The 24,229-nt window shown below is 35.6% G+C and overlaps 1 protein-coding gene across 1 annotated transcript in view; it reads left to right on the top strand.

The window, feature by feature from the left end:
• LOC149085539 (uncharacterized) overlaps nucleotides 1-24,229 on the top strand; it is a 78,091-nt gene that overhangs the window by 29,809 nt on the left and 24,053 nt on the right. Inside the window, exons 5-6 of the mRNA XM_089233605.1 lie at nucleotides 10,956-11,057; nucleotides 24,024-24,158. Coding sequence (XP_089089731.1) covers nucleotides 10,956-11,057; nucleotides 24,024-24,158 — 237 coding nt within the window. The remainder of the gene's footprint in view (nucleotides 1-10,955; nucleotides 11,058-24,023; nucleotides 24,159-24,229) is intronic.

The raw sequence follows: 24,229 nt of genomic DNA, 5'->3' as shown, positions 1-24,229 counted from the left end.
ACATTCTATCCGAGACACGGAAAAAGATACGGAGAAAGAAACTTCAATTTTTTTTCACTTCCCACCATCTACCTCAATCGCGTTATCTCAAGACCTTGGAAAGTAGTTCTACTACCTTGAAGTATAAAGTCCTATACTGTTATTGGTTAAACGGCGGGCTATCAAAGTCCCTGAATGAATATGCAGAATTTTCCGATTTCGGAGAGAGTTTTTTCTCCTGCGGGTTATATACTGAAAATAACGGTAATTTCTCCGCTACCAACCTGCGTTCAAAGACAGCGTATCTACGTCGTAAATTCACTTTATTTCCCGCAAGATTGCACCCGCGCCTTTGCGAAGAATCAAAAAGGGACATTGGTTTACTCGTTTAAATTACCAAAATTTTTAGGAGATCATTGGGAAAAAACGGGATCTGTGAAAACTCCAGCTAAAATATCCATAGTTTTGTCGTCTAGCCACTATGCGGTCGTGTGGTTGCCGATCGCGACAATTTCACATTGCGAAAATCCGTATTTGGCGAACAGGGCCCGGCTCGAGGAAAAAAATCTCTACCCCATGCAGAACCTATTTTTGGTCGACAAAGCTTTTTTCACCTTTTCAACTCCATTTGGCACCTCTCCTAGAGTAGTGCCCAATATGGCCGCACGGTCCGCCCCTGCATTGGTGGGGGAGGGGCATGCTCTTAACAATAATCAAAGGAAGGAGTTTATACTAGGAGCTTGCTCATTTTATATATACATAACTTCTGTGAGATACCAATTATATATAAATGTCCTACCTTTCCAAAACATGTTGGAGAGAATGAAATATTTGCACCCTCTCTTGTTTTTCGCACTCCCTCTCGTGCATTGCTGGGATTGTACATTACTCCTTCACGTATTACTAGGATGTTGCTTAACATTGCATCGCCAACAGAACTATCAATTATGAGTGATAAATGGGTTGCACCACAATGCAAAGAATTACAAGAAGTGAAATCAGTTCAGAGAATAGATAGATATTGGGCAGACATATTGAAACTTTGTAACCTTGAAAGCAGCACAAAGTTCAAAATTTTGCCAGTTTTGGTGAAGGCTTTTTTATCTTTAGAACATGGTAATGCAGACAGTGAAAGAGAGTTCAATGTTAATAAAAGTCTGTTTGAACAGCGAAGAATCTGTCCATCCAACGCTTTAAAAGAATAAGACACACAAAATCTTATGTTCAATGCTATGAAAAATTCGAAAAAAATTGTCATTAAGATGTTGAACTTCTGAAAGCTACTCGTGATTTAAAATATTGTAAGAGGCTTCAGGCTGAGAAGAACAGCAGAAAAAAACATTTTTAATTTATTAACATGCTATTATGTTGAGAAATCATTTAAGTAAATAAGGTATTTACATTTTTCTCATTTTTTGCATTTCACTTTTAAATTTAATCATTTCTTTAAATTCTGTGAGAAGCTAATTTCATGGAAACCCTTATTATATTCTACATGCACTTTTTTTTTGCCATATCAGGATGAATAAGATTTTGGTGTTCAAGCAGCAGAAATTCTTGCTGCCTAGGTTTTCAGTATGCATGGTGCTTAATTTGAAAAGAGTCTAATAACTTTTATTCGTCATTTCAGTAATTGACATTTTAGTAGTGACAGATAAGATACTTCAGAAAAAATTTAAATAGGCTTCAATTTGCGAAGGAAATTTACTTAGAATTTATTCGTTCCAACCATTTTTGGCGAAACTTTTGGCATTTCACAGAAAAATTACTCCTTATATTGCAGATACAGTTAGTTTTTAGTTCTGCTCCATTTTCAAAATTTCTGCTCCAAAAATGAAAGTTTCTGCACCTAAATGGATGAGGGACGCTTGCACCCCTGCATGCGGAATCTCTTTGGCGCTACTAACAACTTTTTTTTGCTCAACAAAGTTTTTTTTACCCTTTCAACTCCATTTGGCACCCCTCCTAGAGCGACCCCCCAATATGGCCACATGGTCAAATACGGCCCAATATGGCTTTAGTTCGTAGGTCTCCCCATCCACATTCGTGATTTGGTCAGCTAATTTCTGTGTGTGATACGTGCAGATGGAGAAGATAAGCACCAAAAATGTGCAGACTGTTTAGTTTAATGCTCAGAGTCTTGCACTGAAAGAACATGGTCTGAAAATACAGGCTCCTTTTTTCAAATTCATTTTCTATTAGCGGAATCCTTCACTTTACATGAAATTGTCCAAAAACTTTCAGGAAGAGAAGTGGGGTTACAACCGGGAAAAGATTCTAATGTGAACAGGAGTTAATCAGACTTGAGTGACAGTCATTCCAAGGACGATTGGTGCTAAAGTTCAGCTCACAATGTACCTGTTTTATAAGTGCATGCTTCTATATCAATGAAAATATTCGTTAGCTGAGGTATGACTGTATACCGCTTCAATTTTTTTAGATATGCAAATTATAAAAACAACACATTATGGATTTCATGGGGAGGCAGAGGGGAAAATTGACTGCGACAGGGAGTCCGTGGTGCTTTGACCTTCACTAAAGGAGTCCATACCTAGAAGAATATCTGCTGTCATCAAAGCCAGAGGAGGTTATACGATATTCGTGGCGAGTAGCAGGGTGTTCCTAATTTTTTACAAATACAATGCCACAACAGGCAAAATGCCCAACGAAGTGGCTGAGAAAAAGATGCCCATAAAAATATGGATGTCATATATTTCAAAAATATAGCAACCCAATTAAAAATGCAATTAACACAAATTATAAACAATATATACACATGATAAAATATTACACAATGCCCGTAAAAAATACTTATGGTTGTCTTATTCTAAGAATGGATAGCTTCTCGATTTACCCCAACATGTTTATCGTATTTCTTTTTAAACGTGTCAATTGTGTTACAATTTACTACCTCCGGGGGTAAGCTATTCCATTTATTAACAATCCTATTAGAGAAAAATTCCCTGCGACACCATAACCTTGCATTGTCCTTCACCAATCGATACTGGTGTCCCCTTGTAAAAGCAGTCGATTGGCGGTGTACTAAATGCTCATGGTCCATCCTACCCATCCCATTGAAAATTTTGAACACTTCGATCATATCTCCTCGACACCTGCGTCCATCCAATGTAAACATATTCAAAAAATGAAGTCTCTCTTCATAACTCAAGCCCTGTGTGCCAATAAGGACACGACACACGTAGCTCTTCTCTGCACCCCTTCAACAAGTCTATGCCTCTCTGTAGGTATGGCCTCCAAAACCTTACACCATACTCCAGTCCAGGACGAACTAAGCCTAGAAAAAGCGGAAGAATGACTTTAGGAGAACACGAAGAGACCTTTTTGAAAGTGAGACCAAGCATTCTATTCGATTTTTTGACCACCGCTGAAAAATGTTCAGAAAACCTAAGCCGCTCGTCAATGAGAATTCCCAAATCGGTGACCCTAGTTGCATCCGGAATAGTGACACCATTCAACTCATAAGAGAACCGTGGGTTGTTCGACCAAAATGAGCGACCATGTATTTATCAACGCTAAACGTCATGCTCCACTCATTTGCCCATGCTGCAATCCTGTTTAAGTTGGTCTGGAGCAACTCCCTATTGTTTTGATTCCCGATTACCCCCATTAGCTTCACATCATCTGCGAATTTGCTAGTAATCCCATCGATACCCTGATCGAGTTTATCGATAAAAGTGAAAAAAGTATTACTGTGTGTACTTGTAAAATGTACAATTTTAATAGAGCATAGCATAAAAGCTGAAGGAAAAGTTTTGGTCACTTAAACAGGGCTCGGCACGGGTCACTTTTTTCCCTAAAAGTCACTTTTTTAGAAGCTGGTCACTTTTATTACCTATTTTCGGGCCCAGGTCACTTTTTCCACTTTTTTTAGCAAGAAAACCTGTCTCGCGCTCTTTTCCGCTGTCAGTGTTTTTCTTTTCTTCAAGGAGGAACTTTACCGGTTCAAGGTCGCTAATTTTCTCCCTCCCTTCATTGAACTACGATCGTACAAGGAACCCCTATATATATATATGAAGGCGTCTTTATCTTCCCGGGAGCATACCGTGTGACGTCAGCATAACTTGATTTCAAGGCGCTTGGAAAGAAAGCTCCTTATACTTGTAGTTAAAGAGTCGTCATTTTATGGAAAAGCCGGTCGGAAAAAAATAGCGTAAAAGGCTTATTTACAACAAAGAATTTTTTCCCCTCCTCTACTACCATTCTTTCTTATTTCCCCACTCATTCTTTCATTTTCATCTTATTTTAAAATTGATCCTTTATTTTATTTGTTTTAAAAAAAAGTTTTAGTCCTAAGGGCAGAATTCCTTTCTTGGAGCATCGAGCAAGTTACATTTGTCGTTTGTTCTATCGTTACTTTTATTAATTTTTTTTAATATTTGAAATGACGATTTAAAGGCTCATTTACATTGAGCGAGTTTATAAAGAGAGCCCGTGCAGAAACTAACTTACGCGCAGCGGGAGAATACCAAAGCGCGCCTATTAAAGATGCGTACTATTAATACGTATTAAGCGTATTATTAGTACGCTTTGGAGAATTGAATTTCACTTGTAGCTGGCCAACGTTAAAGAAGCTCGCAAGTATTTTGAATTTACTTACAATAAAAAAAAAATCATCCGACTGAAAAACGCGATCTATCTAGAAATAAAATTCGTACTATTTTTCTAACTGGATTTAAATCTCAGCAAGAAACTGTAGCCCCAGATATGATCGAAAGGAGAACTATTTATGAAAAGATCACAGAATCCTGCAATTCAACGTTTATGGAAGGATGACGTCACTCTCCGCTACCATACGAAGGTTTTTAACAACTGGCTGTTGCGAAGATATATTTTGGAAAGAGAAAATTCAACTGCCCCTGCTGGGAATCGAACCCACTTCCTTTCACTTTCCGGTCGAATTTTCTCTTTCCAAAATATATCTTCGCAACAGCCAGTTGTTAAAAACCTTCGTGTGGTAGCGGAAAGTGACGTCATCCTTCCATAAGTCGCCATCTGGTGGCAGCGTCAGCAGTTGTGAGCTTGGCCTGAGTCTGGTCTGGCCGTCCATGTACGGTCCTTTTCAGTGTACACGAGCTCCAAGGAAAGATTGAGAGATTCGTTGCCTCTGTAGTCTAGTGGGTTCGATTCCCCGCAGGGGCAGTTGAATTTTCTCTTTCCAAAATATATCTTCGCAACAGCCAGTTGTTAAAACCTTCGGATTCAACGTTTAGTTTAACCAAATAAGATGAAAATTGGTCATCAGGCTGATGAAAACTCAGTTAATGTGCATGCGAGCCGTACATAGAGGTGGATTTAACGGTGGGCACAGCGACCGCGCCTTTGGCCCCTACTTTATACTTTTTTCCTAATTTAAGGGGCGTAATATTAATTTTTTTTTATGCCCGGGGCCGTCAACAACTGACCTTTATCCGCCTCTGGTCGTAACTTAATTTAGAGCATCTTCACGATGCTGATTGTTGACTTAATATCGACATATTGCGCTCCATTCTCGGTGTTGTGTAAAAAAAGCCTTTTTAGACCTCGGAAGTTATTACAACGTTTTTGTCTCGAGTCGCTGTTATGACCGCAATAGGAGAGGGCGGGGTCTGGTTCCACGGGTGTTGAACGAGGAAGGGTGCCGAGTTTACTCTTTTTCCGTTAAAAAAATGGATACCGGCCCCGGGCGATAGTAAATTTTCGTTCGTACTTGCGGTGCGGGTTGCTACATACCGTGATCAAATCCAAAACACGGGGGGGGGGGGGGGGGGCAATTCCTCGAATGGAATTTTTGATGGAATGGTATATTTAAGAAAAGGAAATAAATTCCTTTGCAAAATTATCGAATTTCACAGTCAAGGGGCAGTAAAATTACGTTTCCCCTCCAGAAAAAATATCGTATTACGGCCATGGTAAATCGTGTGCCCCGGGTGGGGGTGAATTCACTGTTTTTGTTCGTTGAAAATTACGGGAGGAGTCAGAGCTAACGTGGCGACTTAAAATAGGTAGCCCTGACAGCGGCATCCATAAACTGTATCAACCGCATTTATAAACCCCGTATGTCGTTGATTCGAATTTTGTGTTCATTTTATCCTAATTTTCCGTATTTCCCGATATATTTCTATCGATTTTCGCATATTTGGTTGATTCATGTTATAAATTATATATTTTTTTGTAATTTTATGTGGCCTTTGTCAGCCATCTTGAATTGACCGCCGCAAAACGGCGATTGGTTGGCGCGGAAAAAAGTCGCCACGTTGGTGCTTACAAGGTTCATGGGAAATTTACCGGGGAAGACCGCGGAGTCTTTTTCTGTTAAAAATTACGGGGGGGGGGGGGCAAAATTATATTGTTTCTGGGTAAAGTAGTAAATGTTTTTTTTTGCTAGGGGTGTATGTTGTGTGTAAAAAAAAAGAAAAATATGTATTTACAAATTTTTCTCTCAAAAACCAATTTCAAAACTGATTTATTTTCTCCCTCGCCCAAGGGAGGGTATTATTTTGGAGCCCCCTCCGTCTGTAAAAGAGTAGACCCACCCACCCTTCCCAGTCCAGCCATAGGTGCAGATAGACTTGAAGGTCTTAGAGGTGCGGCAGATGACAATTGATATACATCATGTATACATCAGTAGGCTCTGCCATTGACGTTGGGGGGGGAGGATGGATTGCCCTCCCTCAACGTATAAGGGGCCGTTCAAGTATTACGTAAGCAAATTTTTAGCCATTTTTGACCCCCCCCCCACTTGGCAGCAAAATTTCTTCATCAGCTCTGCCCCTCTGAATCCTAACTCATATTTTCATAAAGGGTGGTTGATGACGTAAGCATTATCGAAACCAACCCCCCCCCCCCCATCGATGATGAGGTAATACTTGAACGGCCCCTAACAATTAAAATAATTTAGTTAATTTAATAATTTAAATAATTTATTTAATTCAGTAGTTTAAGTAATATTTTAATTTAATAATTTAAAATATTGTTTAAAATGTAATTTTAGTTTTTTTTTAAATCAATCATTATAGTAAATTTCTTAAAATTTGTTGGAAGATATTATACAAACCTAATTATGTAAATCAATTTGTACTAGTTAAAAAAAGTACATTTTGTATACTGTCATTCATAGCATAACATGAATGAAAAATCCACTAGAATGTAGATGGGACAAATTCTCTCATCAAATTTTGTGTTATTTCATTTTTTTTTCCTTCTTTGAATGTGAAAATGTTTTCTCGTTTTGAAGTTTTTCCGGCTTAAATTGATTTTAAGATGGGTTGTGGATAGCAATATGGGGGCCATTCAAGTATTACATAAGCAAATTTTTAGCCATTTTTGACCCCCCCCCCTCCCGTCAGCAAAACACTGACCCCTCTCCCCCCCCCTGTCAGCAAAATTTCGTCATCAGCTCTGCCCCCCCTGAATCCTAACTCATATTTTCATAAAGGGTGGTTGATGACGTAAGCGTTATTCAACCTCCCCCCTTGTCATCAAAAGTCAGCAAATCGGAAACCCCCTCCCCCCCATCTATGATGACGTAATACTTTAACGGCCCCTATGGGGAGGGGAAAGGCATTGCTACTGTTACTTAGAAAGGATGTAATGTTACTCTCTCACACATAGTTGTTGATAAATTTGATAAGTTATTCAAAACTTTTCTGGTTAGCAGAATGCATTCGAGTTTGATTTATTTCACACTATTATGTAAAAAAAGCAATTTCGATGAGCTCCATTGAAATACAAAGTTTAGTGAAAACTAAATTCAATTTCAATTCATTCAATTTGGTAATAATCAAAATTCATTGTCCATTTGGTCTCTTTCTAAAATTATTTTGGTCACTATTGGGTCACTTTTTAAACATTTTGGTCACTATTTGCTCACTTTTTTAAACAATTTGGTCACTATTTTCACTATTTTTGAGGCCATGATCCGTGCTGACCCCTGCTTAAATTCACTATAAGTGAGATGCATAATCTGTCTTCGCAAAAATTGAAAATTTTAATATTGTATTAATTATTGTAATAAATTGGTATTTAAAAGTGAAAAATTGTAATATGTAAAGAGAAAATTCGATTTCTCATCATTATATGTTATATACCTATTTTATTCAAAACATCTTCAAAGCATCATTTAAGTTTTTGAGTTTAAACCAGTTTTTGATGTCAAAAACCCAACCCCAATGAAAATTAATTCTGTTTAATCAAGAATAGTTAGAATAAGAATTGCTTTGGTCTCTAACAAGGACAACCTTTAACACACTTGTCTTTGTTTTTAATGCATATTATTACAGACCTGCCGACTCTGGATTTAGGCAGGAGACTCCGGATTTTTCATTTTTCCTCCCGCTCTCCAGATTTATTAAAATTTCTCTGGGTTTTGGCAGGAAATGGGATTTTACACGAGCTCTCACGTTGTCGTGACGTCAATGACTGCTGTCGTCGTTAGGAAAACACCTATAGAAGGTGGTCATTTCCACCGAGCAGCCGTAAAAAAAGTCTTGGTGACCACATTTAAGCAACTGGCAAAGATGTGACTTTGTTTATGTACCCTTTATCTGCAATCATTTATCAGGGGCATGACCTTGGTTACCGAAATTCCTGTATAATTGTGATTGTATTCCATTAACAGTAGTGCGGTAAACATAAGTTTTAGTCAGCAGCTTTGTATTTTAAAAAACTGAATAGCTGCTGAGGGGTGTAAAGTACACAAATAAAATAAAATATACATAAAACAACTTTTAGCTACTAATCACATTATGCACTGAATGAATTCATTTTGGCAATAACATCAATGATACTCATTAGCAGAGTAATAAAATTACACTATTTCCAACAGGAATTCCCTTTTTTCTGTGGTTTCAATTTTATGTGTGCATGGTACTCAAGACCTAGATTTTTTTCTTATCAACTGAAAAAATTATTATTTTGCTCACAGTTGAAAGTGTAATATGTGGTAAAATAATGGCGCCCCATATCATCCAGCAGGGCCCCTGGGCTGGGATATTTGGTGGGGGTCCCTCTATAGTGAATTTATAGCGTGAAGAAACAAAAGATAAGAATTATCTCTGGGACCCCAAGCTGGAGCCGTCCTTGAGTATAATTGTGAAATTTTTTTTTTTCATTGTGCAGTATAAGTTTTTTCTCGATGGGGAGGCGATTACGCTCATCGCTCCACGCTCCTCTGTATCTGTGCTTGTGGTTGGGATATTAAACTGTTGGAGAAAATCATGAAAAAAAACTCAATTATTTTAAAATTTGTCTCCGATCGGAAACACGTTCTCAAGGATCATAATGTGTGAGAATGCTTTACATAGCTTTGAATATTTGAATAATACAAACTACACCAATAGATAGATATATTCTTAAAAAATAAGCCATTCAATTAGCAAAGATTTTGTGGAAAATCAGATTTCATTCTTAGCAGAGGCATGTGTGGGGAAAGTGTCTTGGGGGGGGAGGGCTCATGTTCGCCCCTATGACACTGAAGCCGCCAAAAATTTCATAATTGTTTAATGTTTCTGTGAAAAATTAAAATATCAAAAGAAAATACCTTTATAAATTTAAATACTTTTTGAAGGGTGGTAACTCTCAATTTCTTGAGGTTTTTTTTTACATTGGTTATAAAGATTTTTACATTTTGGTTATAAAGATTTTTACATTTTGGTTATAAAGATTTTTACATTTTGGTTATAAAGATTTTTACATTTTGGTTATAAAGATTTTTACATTTTGGTTATAAAGATTTTTACATTTTGGTTATAAAGATTTTTACATTTTGGTTATAAAGATTTTTACATTTTGGTTATAAGGATTATTAGATATTACAAATATTTTTCATGGTCCCATACAACCTTGTTGTATCTGGGCTTGATTGTATATCCTTTATTTAACTGTGACTACTGTTCCTGTGGCAATCGCTTAATCAGAATAATGCTTTCAAAAGATGTGAACAAAATTTTAACCCTCTATTTTTATGGCTTCTATCATACATAGGCTTTTATGATTATTCTTAAAGATTTTCATTATGACTAGAGCCCGGATTATATGCACTAAAAAAGTGGCGAAATATGCTCTAAAAATATGCAAATATGCACTTAAAAATGCTAAAATATGCACTCAAAAATGCCAAAATATGCATTAAAACCCAAAATATACACTAAAAAGTCATGAAAAGTTACATGTAATCAAAAATGAGAAAATATGCATTTACAAAAATCACCATGCAAAAAAAGCAGATATGCTTTTGAAATGAACATTTTCTATTTTTTAATGCATATTTTCATTTACAAAAAAATATTCCCGCATATACACCCCCTGCATATTTCTACACATTTTTTATTTAGGCATTTTTAATTTCCAGTTTGTTGTAGTTGCTCAGTAACGAAATACCAATAACAAAATAATTTTGACACCATTTCTAAAAAAATTGAACGCTTTTGACATAGCTCTGGAAATAGACTTAATAATAGAACACTTGATATTTGGAAAATACGAACATCTCTATTAATTCACTAAATTCCACCTGCGGTAGAAAAAACCTGTTATAAAAATGCAATGAAACCCCTTTTTAACGGACACCCCCTCAGAAGAAGGGCGGTCGCCCTTCTTTTAAGGCCCAAATAATATTTTCCCATTTTATAATAGAAATATGCATTTCAAATCCCTGATGAAAGGTCACCCCCTCTTTTACGAACGAATTGTTTTGTCCCGCCGGTGACCACAAAAGAGGTTTTACTGTATTATTAGCAATATTTATTTTGAAAGATTATAAAAAAAGTGATTACGCTTAAATAAACTTTCAAAAATATGCACTTATTATGAAAATTCTTCGATTTTATGCATTTATATGCATTAATGCTAAAAAAGGCCAAAATATGCAAATGCATATAACCCGGGCTCTAATTATGACAAATTTATTCAAATGGAAAATAAATTTATTCAATTCAGGAAAAAACCAGTAATTTTGAATCAAAATTTCATAATTTTAGGTTGAACTAGAAATTTTCCGTGCTGAAGATGGCAGAGGATGGGGTGTTAAAGCATTACAGCCATTGAAATGTGGACAATTCATCTGCGAGTACATTGGTGAAGCAAGTATCATTCTTTTTATTTAAGCCTATGTTTACACATAATACTCACATGTTCAAAAGCTGACAGCTTTCAATATATAGCATTCTGTTCCAGAAATAGTGTCACATGTATTTTCTTGACTTTTCCTCAACTTCGGTTGGATTTTTGTTTTAAATCAGGGTTACCAAACTTATTAACTTATGTGTTTGTGTGCGTCTTTGAATTACTGCTTGGAAGTTGAACAGAACAATCAAAATAGGATAGGACACTATATGGCTTTGTGTGGCATAATGTACTACAATTCGTAAAATTCAGTTAGCTTCTAGGAATGGTTTTTGGTGGAATTCTTCTCTTGTATTTAGTCTATTTCTCAGTAAAAATGTGCTTGGTGTAATAGCTGCTTCAACAAGGACACTTCATATGGAGAAGTCAGGTTTGTGATCTTGTTGCTATACCTGTTATGCCCTTTATATTTCAACTATCTCTGAAAATTCAAATTGATCTAATATTGATATTTCTGTGTCAAGTTCTTCCTTTCTTGTTATTTAATCTGTTATTTCAATATAGTTTTGGCATTTCTTTAGGAAGTAGAAATTATAAGAATGTTACATTCCCTCCCAGGGTTGGCATGGTATTTACCTTCTTGATAAAAACATATTTTCCCGCAGTTTTTAGTACCTAGGGAAAACCTATAGCTTTTTCCATTTTTCCCGAAAAATTCATAATTTTTTGATACAATGCTGTGTGAACACAGAACACACAAAATTATTATATTCTTACTAGCTTGTATATTGAATTATAATATGCTAATTTGCGAAGATTTTTCAACAGTTGGCTAATGCAAAGATATATTTAGGAAAGAGAGAAGATTCAACTCTGTCCTTGCAGGAATCGAAGCCACATCCTTTCATTTCCCGGGTGAATGCCCTAGATCACTAGACTACAAAGGCAACGAATATCTCAATCTTTCCTTGGAGATCGTGTGCACTGAACAGGACCATACTTGGACAGTCGGACCTAACTCAGGCCAAAGCTCACAATTGCTGACACTGCCACCAGATGGTGACTTATCTGAGGATGATGCCACTCTCCGCTATCCATACAGAAATTTTTTTCACCTTAGAAAACCTTCGTATGGATAGCGGAGAGTGACATCATCCTAGGATAAGTCGATATCTGGTGGCAGTGTCAGCAATTGTGAGCTTTGGCCCAAGTCAGGTAGGTCTGGCCATCCATGTACGATCCTGTTCAGTGCACATGAGCTCCAAGGAAAGATTGAGATATTCCTTGCCTCTGTAGTCTAGTGGTCTAAGGCAGGCATCTTCAACCCGTTGCTCGTGAGCATCATGTTGCTCCCTGAAGTGCTCGATGCTCATGCCCGATTTCATGCTCGCGAGCACTTGATCAACATTCCAATTAAACACCTTGTACATATTGCATTCAAGGATTGAAATCATCCTGATTTCATGCATTCGTATTTTGTACTTACCGTAAGGGTGCTCTTCATTTGATGATGGGTACAGGCAGGGTTGGCAGTTTTTGACAGTTTAGGTTCCCAACCTTTTGGAACCAGCGCCCCCTTTTTTAGTGCATGACTCCATAGTGCGCCTCCCCCCTTCTCCAGGTAAACTATATTGTACATAGTATATATTGAAAACAAGGACAAATTTTTAAATTAATTTATTAATTTATGAGAAGATAATGATATGTATTTTTTCTCACAGTATTTGATTGAAAATATATATGCTATTTGGAAAAAATGAATATAATATCATTAGTGAGATATCTGAGCTTGATGTGATGAAACTAATTTCTCGATGTTTGGTGTCATTTTGTCATCAATAATGACAATAATCTCCGCGTTCCACTATTGACAATCTGTTTCTTTTCTTCGTTAATACACTGGTGACTATGGTAAATCCTCTCTCAGCTGAATATGATGATGGGAATGCAATAAAAACTTTTTTGCTGCATCTCATAAGGCCGGATATAATGTTTGAATTTGACTTTGTAGCCAAAATTCCTGATACCCTTTTTTCTTAATTTTAATTTCAACTCTTCATTTGTTGAAAATTCTATCAACTCTTCCTGCAGCGATAATTCTGTTATTAGAGGAAGGTTCTAGGACCCATTCTGGAATAGTCATATTGACTACATCCTGAAATCTATTCGTAAAATCTTCTGTCAGTGCTTCCAAATGCTGGCAATAAACCAAAATGTCGTCATCAGTTGTTTCAATTGAAGAAAGCATTGGGGGGGGGGGGGGAACTGATAAAATTGTCGTCTACCAAAGTTTTGTTTGTAAAAAGCAAGTTTTGACACAAACGCTGGAATAATTCCTTTTGCTTTGATAAAATTCAAATCGTTACCTTGGAGTTGTACATTCATTTCATTAAATTTGGTATATAAATCAGCCAAATAGGCGCAATATCACTCTTAAATTTCAATAAATTCTCTCTTAATAAATCATCCTTGTTTTCAAAAAACTATGTGGCTGATTCAAAGAGTTCGTAAAATCGTTTCAGACAGGCACCTTTTGACAACCAACGAACTTCTGTATGTAATAATAAACGATTGAAGTGTCTTCATCGTTTTCATCACAAAGATTTCTAAATATCCTGTCATGGAGAGCATTGCTTCTAATCTTGTTAACTGCTGTAATTACATATTGTAGCGAGTGATGAAAGCGAACACTAAGATTTTTTGCGATCAAATGTTGTCGGTGAATCATAAAATGCACTGCCACTAAATTTGGTACGACTTTTTTCAGGAATGAAATGAATCTTCTTCGGTAGTGTCCAACCATTGCAGGAGCACCATCGGTTGCAACGGACAAAATATTAGTCAGAGAAATTCCTTTTTCTTCAAAATAGTGTTCTTAAACGTCAAATATAGATTTTTCCTTTAGTGTCCGTTCTAATGTTCTGGTGAATGATAGTTCTTGACAAATGTTTTCATCTTTTATGAAGCGAACGTGCGCACATATGCCAGAAGTAAATACCCATTTGTTGGTAAAGTCGATTCATCGAGTTGTAAAGAAAATTTGGTAGTCGTCAAAAAATCAGAGATTTCTCCACATCCTCGGATATTCCGTCAATTCGTCTCTGCACTGTATTATTACTCAATGGAATTTTTTTAATAATATCAGCTGCTAGCTTATGCAGCACAGTATGCAGGACTGCGTTCACAGCTGGCAGTATCAATTCTTCGCCAATGGTGTGCGGTTTACCTGCTTTAGCAATGAGTAAGGAAATGTATGATGCTTGTAATCCATAATTTTCTTGTTTCGATGTTGTCGAAAACATATTAGTCGAAGTTGGACATCTTGAATGTTGATCTCTTAGCATTTGAAAGTAAGATAAATCTTTATCTTTTCTGTCAGGATGTATTTTGCTCAAATGTTCTGCTAATCGCAAAGGTTTCATAGCTTCCTTTGAAAACACCTTGTGGCAAATCAGGCACATTGGTAATGTCTTGCTTGTGGGTGATTGAATAAAACCATATTTTAAATATTCGAGATTATATTGTCTGCATTTTTTCTTTGACTCCATCATGGATCTGTCTGTAGAAATTACACAATAATATGAGTATTAAGAAAGATACATATGCGCGGAAATTTTGTAATAAATACTATATATTTTAGAGATTAACAATCCGGGGTGGCACATAAGAAACAAATGTCATAATTTTAGTAAATCCAAAAATATGTTTCGAAATTACGTGCTCTATTCGGGTGAAAAATTTTGTGGAATGCATCACTTGTTTTTTTTTTTTTAGTGGTACCAACTATTACCAGTCCATTCAGCAATAGCAACCTCTATGCTTGTAAAATAGTTATCAAATGTTATATTTTGATTCATTCTGTAATATGGTTTTTTTTGAAAACGTAAGCAACTCTTAATTTTACGAGTAAATTAATTTGGAAATGTGCCGGTTAGACACTTATGGGTTGTTAAGGGATGATCCCCATCACATCAGGTATGCAAACATGACAATTAAATTACTAGTTATTTGATTTTGTGACCGGTACACTTTTGATTTGTTAATATTTAATTTTTAATTCACCTTCGCCTTTATTTACCTCATGATGGAGATTAATATCGCCGGAACATATTGTGTTTATTACAATGAAATACCTTTATGATTTTACCAGGGTTATTAAAATCAAAACAAGTAATAAACACTTGGCAAAAAAATATTGCCATGAAAATTCAAGGTCTATATGACCTTGAACTTTCTGCACATTATCAAAAGGCTGCACCTTCAACGCCAACTCAATAGCCTTTACATGGGAAATGAAAAAATAAGAGGAAACCGCCACCACCAAAGCCAAAAAATTTTTGTTGAACCGGGAAAGCCGGCAACTCTGTGTAACGTTACCGATTAGGCCCCGTGGAAATCGTCCTTTATTCTAGTCATTGTTTATATATTTTGTCGCCGGGATCGACCGGCAGGATCGCGTGTCCGCCGATCGGCCGTCATCTTGTTATGTTTGGTTGCCAGATTCAATATTATAATGTTTACAATATTTTCTTTTCTCTCATGAAATTATGTAAATTAGATACAAGCTAATGCCGCACCTTCAATCTTGTGATTGGTTCTATCGTAGAGCATTATGGGAATGCTGCTATATAAAAACCAGCTCGAGATGTGCTTCACTATGACTTACGAACAATTCTACTACTTCCGACTAACGACTTGTCTTAATCAGTAAGGCGTCACGCCCTGTTGAGGTGTGAGCTAGATAGTCTCCCAAATACAATGAGTTAAAATTATAGAAGTGTGCCTTGGCACTTCACCCGTCTCATCGCTTGACTTCATGCGAGGATTCAACGTCGTCGTGATCCTGTGGATTGGTTAGTGGCCAGACCGGCTACCCGCTGACTTTCGCCTCCTGTTCCATGCGCAGTGGTTGATCTCTGATCTCAACGTGTTTGAAGACACCAAACCCGCCTGAAGCTGGTGCCGGGGAGTCTTTGGCTGTGAGGTAGACACCTGGGAGTGTTTATCGGACGATGTGAACTAACACGTGAAAACCTGGACATGGCGGTGAGACTGATCCCTTTTATTGTTTCTTTGTAATATTGAGAGAAAGGCCTAACTGTGATAATTGTTGATGAATCGTTACATTAATAGTTTAATATATAATTGAATAAATGTTTATAGTTTAATCAAAATCTTGTCTGTTTCATTGTTGTCATCCACTCAATGGTTACTGAGGGAAAAAAATGTTAAAGAATCCGGGAAGTGACGATCATCGTTACATCTGTTTCCTTATTCTGCAATAGCGAAAAATCGCAAAGGATTATGAGAAATAGGCATGCACCGCAAAAATCCCCAAGAGGATATGTAAATACAGTATTTTTCCTCCCCTTTCTTTACTCTTCTTTCCCTACGAGGGAAAACAGTCATCAAGCCAGTGCCGGAACTCTCAGTGATACCGCAATATTGAACATGCAAACCGGGCTAATATGACTTGAACACGAAATGCCCCCCTCATACTTTTGAATGCCCCCTCAGTATAACTTGAACAAAAACGCCCCCCTCAGCGCCCACGTTGGGAGCCACTGGTATAAACTCACGTCAAACCCTGTCAAAAACCTAAACTATTGCTTTTCAATATAAAAATCTCCATTAGAAATACACACATTAATTGCATGTAATGTTTAAAAAGTGGCTGTTATACAAAGAATAAATTTTTATTATGATTGTAAAATAGTTTTCTACTCTATAGAATTATTTGGACAAAAAAAATATGTTTTTCTCTTATGAAATATACAATTTGAATAAAGCATAGCATAAACGCTGAAGGGAAAACTGGAATGATTTAACATTCTCTGATTCAAGACGATTCTTGACCTTACAAAATTTCTTCAACTGCTTATATATGTGTGCATTGATATAAACCATCTGCTATACTCTTTTTACAACAGATTAGTGCTTAAAAAGTTTATTATATCATACACAGTAAAACCTCGATAAGTCGTCACCTCAAGTTATCGAAACATTATGACGACTTAAGCGGAGTGACGTCAGTTTCAATGTGCAATGTGAAAATTGTATAAATTTAAAGTAATATGAAATTTATTAAAGTATGAATCAAAATACAATATTAATAAAATTTATAGATTGCAAAAGAATATAAATAGTGATTTTTTACCTTTTTTTTTATCTCATTACTTAAATTATTGTGGTAAAATGTACTGTACACTTTGAGTTATACTAGTAATTTTTAATTTAGACTAACAGTTGCTCTGTTAGTTTAAAGCTATAAGTAGCTTTTCTTCATAATAGAGGTCTCTATTGCACATTAATTTTACATAGACATCAAATTTAATTATAGTATTTTAATTCTTCATCAGTAGTTCATGAGACAACTACAAAGTAATGTCGAACACTTTTGACTTGGTGGAGGGGCCCTAGGCAGGGAAAAGTAGACAGAAGACCTCAACTTGGGAAAGAATATCCAATTTTTTTGAACAAAGATATTTTGTTTTAATTTCAAGCCCTAAATTAGTAGAGCCCATGCCTTCTATTATTATTTATTATCCGTGCCCGTTGCACTTTGACTTGATTAATTTGATTCTTTGATTTACATAATTTTTGATTTCCTTGCACTGTGTATAATCTTTGACATATCAACAAATTTTGGTTTTGCCGGAGATGCCCTGGGGTGGGGGTGGGGGCGAAGTGCTTACGTTGCTTCTTGCGACAGAGCCTGGGTGTCTTGCAGTTTCTCCAGTAGAGCCCATGCAGAAATGACATCTATAGTTTGTTTCAGGTTAACTTTGCAGTGGAGAGAAAGGTAGAGAGTGTATTCCTTCGCCGCAAAATATAGTTCCCATACATCGGAGGTTTCTGATGATCATTTATATAGAATATTTCAAATTTTTTTATGATTTTGAAAAAGATACTGAAAAAATACCGTTTTGAACCAATGTATATTCGTTTAAAATTTTTAAATTAGAAAAATATTGGTTACCATTATCAAAAATCCATGGCGAGCTCAAGAACATTTTGGCGCGATTTCCAAGAAATTTTCCCCGCCAATATTACTATCGTGCTTTTTTTTTTTTTTTTGATTGCTCAGAGAGAATTATATATATATATTATATCGTCATTTTGTTTAATTTTTTCCGATACAATTTTTCATTCAGTTTTGCATGTAGTTATAGGCCTACACACCCAGACGAATATTCAATCAGGTTTTTTTTTTCTCGCGAAAATAACCTCCAACGAATTCAGATATTCACTCATAGATTACAGGAAGTGTCCCTCTTTCACGACAGCGCCGATACCGTTGTGAAGGCTCTCTTTATGGGGGTAGGTTACGGTTCCAGACCCCCTCCCCCTTTTTTTAAAATATCTATTTCTTGCCGTGTTCGTAGGATAGGGGTGGTTTCTGAATTCCAATAGCCGATAGCGGAGAGTGTTGACATAAGTAATGTCTCTTTTTCACCCACACCAACTTCCTCCCCCACAACAGAGGCTGTTCCTCCAGATGACCCTTCAGTGTCTCTCCAGATAAATATAAATGAGCAAGAGAGAGAGAGAGACCCACAATGGTTTAGGCTTGCAGTGTATTTTTTTCTTCTGTGACAGTTGTATCTTGCTTTTCACCAGAGATAGACACGCTAAAACGTTCTCCGTTCCTTTTTGGCAATAATGCATAAAGCACGTTATTGAAAAAGAAGAGGAATTTTGGATTGCAGGTGGCCTGATGGAACACATGTTGGAGCAACAACAATTAATAAGTAATAGAGAATCCGATAGTTCTACAACGTCAAGTGAGGATTCCATAGAATGGGAATCCGTGAAAAATGACTAAAACTGTAGTGATAACAAGTCGCATCGACGTATATGCGTTCGGGTGGATGAGCGACGGAAATTTCGGCAAGAAAAGTGAGTAAAAGAATTCTAAATTTTGCCTTATCATTTTTATTATTATTTGGGGCTATTCCCAAATTCAAACGTGAAAACCGGGTTAATAGGAGTTACTAAGATACTTTTCAATAAAAAAAAAATGATTTCAAAAATCGCAACTTTGATTTCTGAAAGTATCGACAATGATTTTTTTTTTTCATTAGCTAATTTTTTGTTACTAACTGACTGCAATTTTTTCTACAAGCATTACGTTACACGTAAAAAATATTTTTTTCTGCGAGATTGGCGAGAATCAGCCATACCTCACTGAGGCCGCGCATCGATACACAGGTTAAGAGGCTTTCGTTGTCATAGCAACGAGTGATGCGGTTCCCTCGTAGCTTCCTCTTCACTGCAAAGTTAACCTGAAACGGACTATAGCTTGAACAGTCCCCAAATACCTTATTTGGCAAATGAACTTCCTCAGCGTAACTTTCGTTACTTAAACTGTTCCATTTGGGTATATAGGATTTTATGGTGACTTTTAAGCATATGGCAATCTTGTTAATATAAGCTCTTTTTTAATGGGAGCCATAAAAATAGTCTGTTCCTCTTTCTCAAACTTTTTCATAGTGACAAGTTAACCGAAATTAGCGACGAGTAAACGGGGTTTAGTAACATTGTTGTCTACGAGAGGTGGAAGGGCCTGAAGAGAAATGATGACTTAACCAGAGTGACGACTTATTAGGGTGACAACTTAACGAGGTTTTACTGTACGTAATGTTGTGATTTCTGTTATTATTAAATTATCTATATAATCACTGATACTTAAAACGATACTCTTATTGTGTATAACATTGAAATATGTCTAGAGATCAAAATACTAAATTGTAGGACTAAAATGCCATTTAATTTGGCAATGCTAGCTTGTACATGAAGCTTAAGAAACTCCTGTAACTTATCCTTAGTCAAACTTAGTTATTCTTACTTTTGCACTATGATATGGTATATTTACTAGCATTTATAATGCAATGGTTTTCCAATTGAAGCTGTATTCAAACATACAAAAAAATGCTTTGGGTATGAAGTCCTATCAGCTCTGCTTTGGTTGAAAATGCTCTTTAAAACTCTGAATTTATACACACTGAGCTAAGAAATTTTTAGGGAAAATAAATGAGTTTGATTAGTGTATTAACAGATGCTGCATGAGAATTTTTATATGGAATAAAATTTTGAGCGGATCAGAAAATTTAAAATATCAAAATAGAGGTATTTTTCTTCAGTAATTATAATTCTGATAAAACCCTTTAATCTACATAAAAGTAAGTGTTTTGTTATTTAACATATCTATCAGGTTAACAAACTATTCGACATCATTGACAGCAGGGTTGTTTGGTTTAAACCAAGTGGTTTTTTTAAAAAAAAAACAGTTCAGTTTTTTCAAAAAGTCAAAAGTGGCCTAAATATCATTTATTCCTTGAAAAATATCATATTGGTTCATTATTAGCCAAAATTTTTCATTTTTACCACATTTTATATCCTTGGGGTACATTCTGATGGTATATCTTTAAATGACATAAGATTTTACAAGTGGTTTTTTTCAAAAAGTCTCATAAAAGTGGCCAGAATATATATATTTTTTTCACATGTGAAGTTTCGTAGTTATTTAAAGTTATATACAAAAGCCAAACTTTTTCATTCTTACAACATTTTCTAACCTTTTGCTACATTCTGATGCTCTATCTTTAGCAAATTCATGAATAAGGATTGCATCACGCATCTAAATGTAGTGGTGTATTATCTCACAGGTTTCTTTTTCCCTTCACAAAGCAGCAGCAACAGTAGTGACACCATCATGCTAGGGGCAGGTGGTCCTATAATCCAATAGACACCAGCTGTCCTTAAAGGACAAAGACTAGTGTACTAGTAGTTAATTACCTCACATATATTTTCATTTTCTTTCCCATAAGAAATAGCATATCTCTTACTGTATAGCTCCCAGTCTTAATATTCAATAGTCTTTTTTTTTATACTTTCATGGTAAGCCCAGTTAATCAAGGTTCTACTGTATAATAATAACAGATTTAGGAAAAATAATCAGCTATATACAGGGTGATTATAATTAAAATTTTGATTCAAAAACTATACAATAAGTACTGGTCAGAATGACTTGGAAATTTGCATGGATATTCCTGAAGCAATTGAATTTTCTTTGGCGAAAGAAAAAAGTGCAAGTAGTGCAAAATGTTCAAGTAGATGATGCTGTACTTGACCAGCAGTATAATCTATTGTGTGCAGCCACATCATTTCGACACTTCCACAGCATCAGTGTGTGGATAGAACAACTTTTATCAAGATGCACATTGCAATACCAGCAAAGCAGCTGCTGAAGACCCATTTTGACAATAACAGGATTGCACGGTTGGCCAGCCATCAGTTCATTTGACCTTAACCCTTGCAACTTCTGGCTGTGGGGGGTACCTCAAAATGTTATGAACAGTGGTCGGATTGCAAACTTTGGTGAATTGCAAGCTTCAGCACATCCCCTATATGTTAGAAGTTCCTCAGGAATATTAATGTGGGGGCGCGCTTGATTTAATAAAGGTGAATTGCAAGCGCATCCACATCATGACCATGGCATACTCTGATCTGTTGTTAAACAAGAATTTTTGTGCTTTCACCTCATAGCCAGAACACGGTGGACAACATATTTAACATTTCTTGAGTAAGTTGTAGTTATTTTTTCAATTACTTCACTTTTTGTGATGTTTCCATGAATTATGAAATCGTGTAATGTTATAATTAAGTTCTTTTGCCATGATTGGCTATTGTTTCCATTCTGCAAGCAAATTTCCCATGTGTTGGATGATGTCATTAATTTTATATTTTAAAGTCTTTTTTTCCCTCCTTTACTTGATAAAATTATATTTCTTCAGGAATATTCATATCAATTTTCAAGTCATTTTGACAATCAATTTTTGAGAAAAAAAAAAAGAGATTTTTTTTTTTTTTTAACAATTGCCACCGTTCATCTCAGTAATCGTAACTTGCATAATATTTTTGGTTATTCTCAAGGTTATTAGGGGACTACTTATTGGCACTTTTACCTTTGTAGTAAAACCATCCCATATATTGATTGTTGCCTTTTCTCTTCCCTCCCCCAAACAGTAAGGATTAGTTTTGTAATGATGTGAGCTTCCTTCCGTTGAATGGCAGAACTTATCTGCAAGAGGTTTATGGCCAAAAAAAAACAAAAAAACCTGGTCCTTTGTCTTTAGAAGTTACTGATATTTAGTACTGTTTCCAGAAGTGGGCATAGAATACAAAGAGTGCATAATAGAAAGGTCCAAGGGGTGGTAAAATCTGCAAGTGTAACAGGATCTTATTGGTTAGCTTGAGTTAGGGGCAATGAGAAAAAATTTTTTTTAGGGGAAACGATGGACCAAAACGTTCGGAAACCTGTGATCCAGAGTTATGCGCTTGGACAATAATCATGGCTCCCACATCCTGGAACAAGGCCTGTAGGCTGGAATCTTTGGTGGGTCACCGGGCCAGACTTTTTAAGGGGCTCTCTAGAGTGACTTTGTAGCAGTAAAAAAATGAGTCGCCCCATGTCTGCCCCCTCCCACTTCAAGGGGTCATGACAATGCTATAGTAATAGTATAGTTGCTGTAACATTTTAGTCAGTCTACACTAACAATGAACGATGTCTAAAGATAATGATATGCTATAGATATGTGTTTAAACTAATTTAAAATTTTAAGAATTAAAATATTTAATAAGAAGTTTTCGGTTTTTACTTTAAAAAACGTAATCTCGGCTTGCCTCCCTCCACCCCTTGTGTACTCCAGTGTAACTATACAGGAACAACAGAAAAAAGCAATTCCAGATTTAAGAATCAAAATGGCTAAACCAAAAACGATTTTTAAAAGCGACAGATACTGTATTTCCTTGACAAAAATATGGGAAAGTATCACCAATCGCAACCAGAAATGATGCTAATGCTAAGCAAAGTTGCTAAAACACAGTTGTCACCAAAGGCAGAAAATGGCTTACCATTGCATTGAAACAGTGGATTTAAATGAGTTCAATGGGGGAAAAACCATTTACATGACAAATATGAGATGAATTATTATATTTAAAGCTATAATCATCATAATATAATTTATAAGGGTTGGGAAAATAATGCTAATACTTAATTTCAGTGAAGAATGAAAATTCAAATTTTCTTTGTTGAAGATAAGGGAAACAACAAAACATTTTTGTGACAAAGTTTGGTGGCCAAAATTACATGAAAATATGGAAATGTTTCAGGAAATAAAGGTCACGTGGGTCACCTTGCATGTACGAATACATGCTTTGATTTTTTTTATCAAAGGTAAATTTTAAAACACTTTCAAACATATAGAATGATTTCTACTTTAATGTCATTTGTATACTAAACTACAATGGTTATTTTTTTAAAGCAAGATCTTTAAAACTTAACATTGTCTATACAAGTTGAGATGAGAACTATAACTGTTTTAAGAATTATATATGTTTGATAAATTAGCATTTCAAACTCAAAATTTAAAAAAAGCTAATGTCGAATATAAATTTTGAAGAATCCAATTAATTTCATTTTTTGAAAAACAATCATGATTTTTATTAACCACAATATGAATGTCCATGAATTTTAAAATTTTGCTTGGAAAAGCGCTTGAATAGTTTTTGAATTTTTTTATTTGCAAATAGTATGAACCATGTTTATGATCATTTTGTGATTGATTTTAAAATACAAGCAGCCATAAGTTCTACTTGCCAAATGCATCAAGTCAGGTGGAACCCTTTACAACTAAAAATGAAATTAATAATGAAAAAAAGCATTTCTACTTTTTGGTGTGTACTTTATTATATACACAGTAAACCCCCTCTTAATGGTCACCCCTCTTTTAGGAGCAAATAATTATTCCCCCTTGCGTATAATGGAAGTATGCATTTCAAACCTGATTAATGGTCACCCCTCTTTTACGGATGAATTTTTTTGTTCATCCAGTGTCCACAAAAGGAAGGATTTATTGTATTTCAAATAGTCATACATATTCATCCACACATTATGTTTATAATATTTTAATACTTTTCAGATTATACCTATAGATGAAGCAGAAAATAGGAGAGAAGGTAATTTTTACCTTTTCGATCTTGATTACAATGAAGAAGCAAAGTATACTGTTGATGCAAGAGAGTATGGAAATGTAGCCCATTTCATCAATCATTCTGTGAGCATTTACATTTTGATTATAAGAATGTAGCAATGTTCTCTTATAAATATTTTGTTTACAACTATGGC

This window comes from Pholcus phalangioides, unplaced genomic scaffold (assembly GCF_987345545.1).
Source record: "Pholcus phalangioides strain wild (caught in Gottingen) unplaced genomic scaffold, Ppha-v1.0 ptg000007l_1, whole genome shotgun sequence".
Classification (NCBI taxonomy): Eukaryota; Metazoa; Arthropoda; class Arachnida; order Araneae; family Pholcidae; genus Pholcus; species Pholcus phalangioides.
Note: the sequence above shows the minus strand (reverse complement) of the source record. Positions and strands in the feature narration are given on the sequence as shown.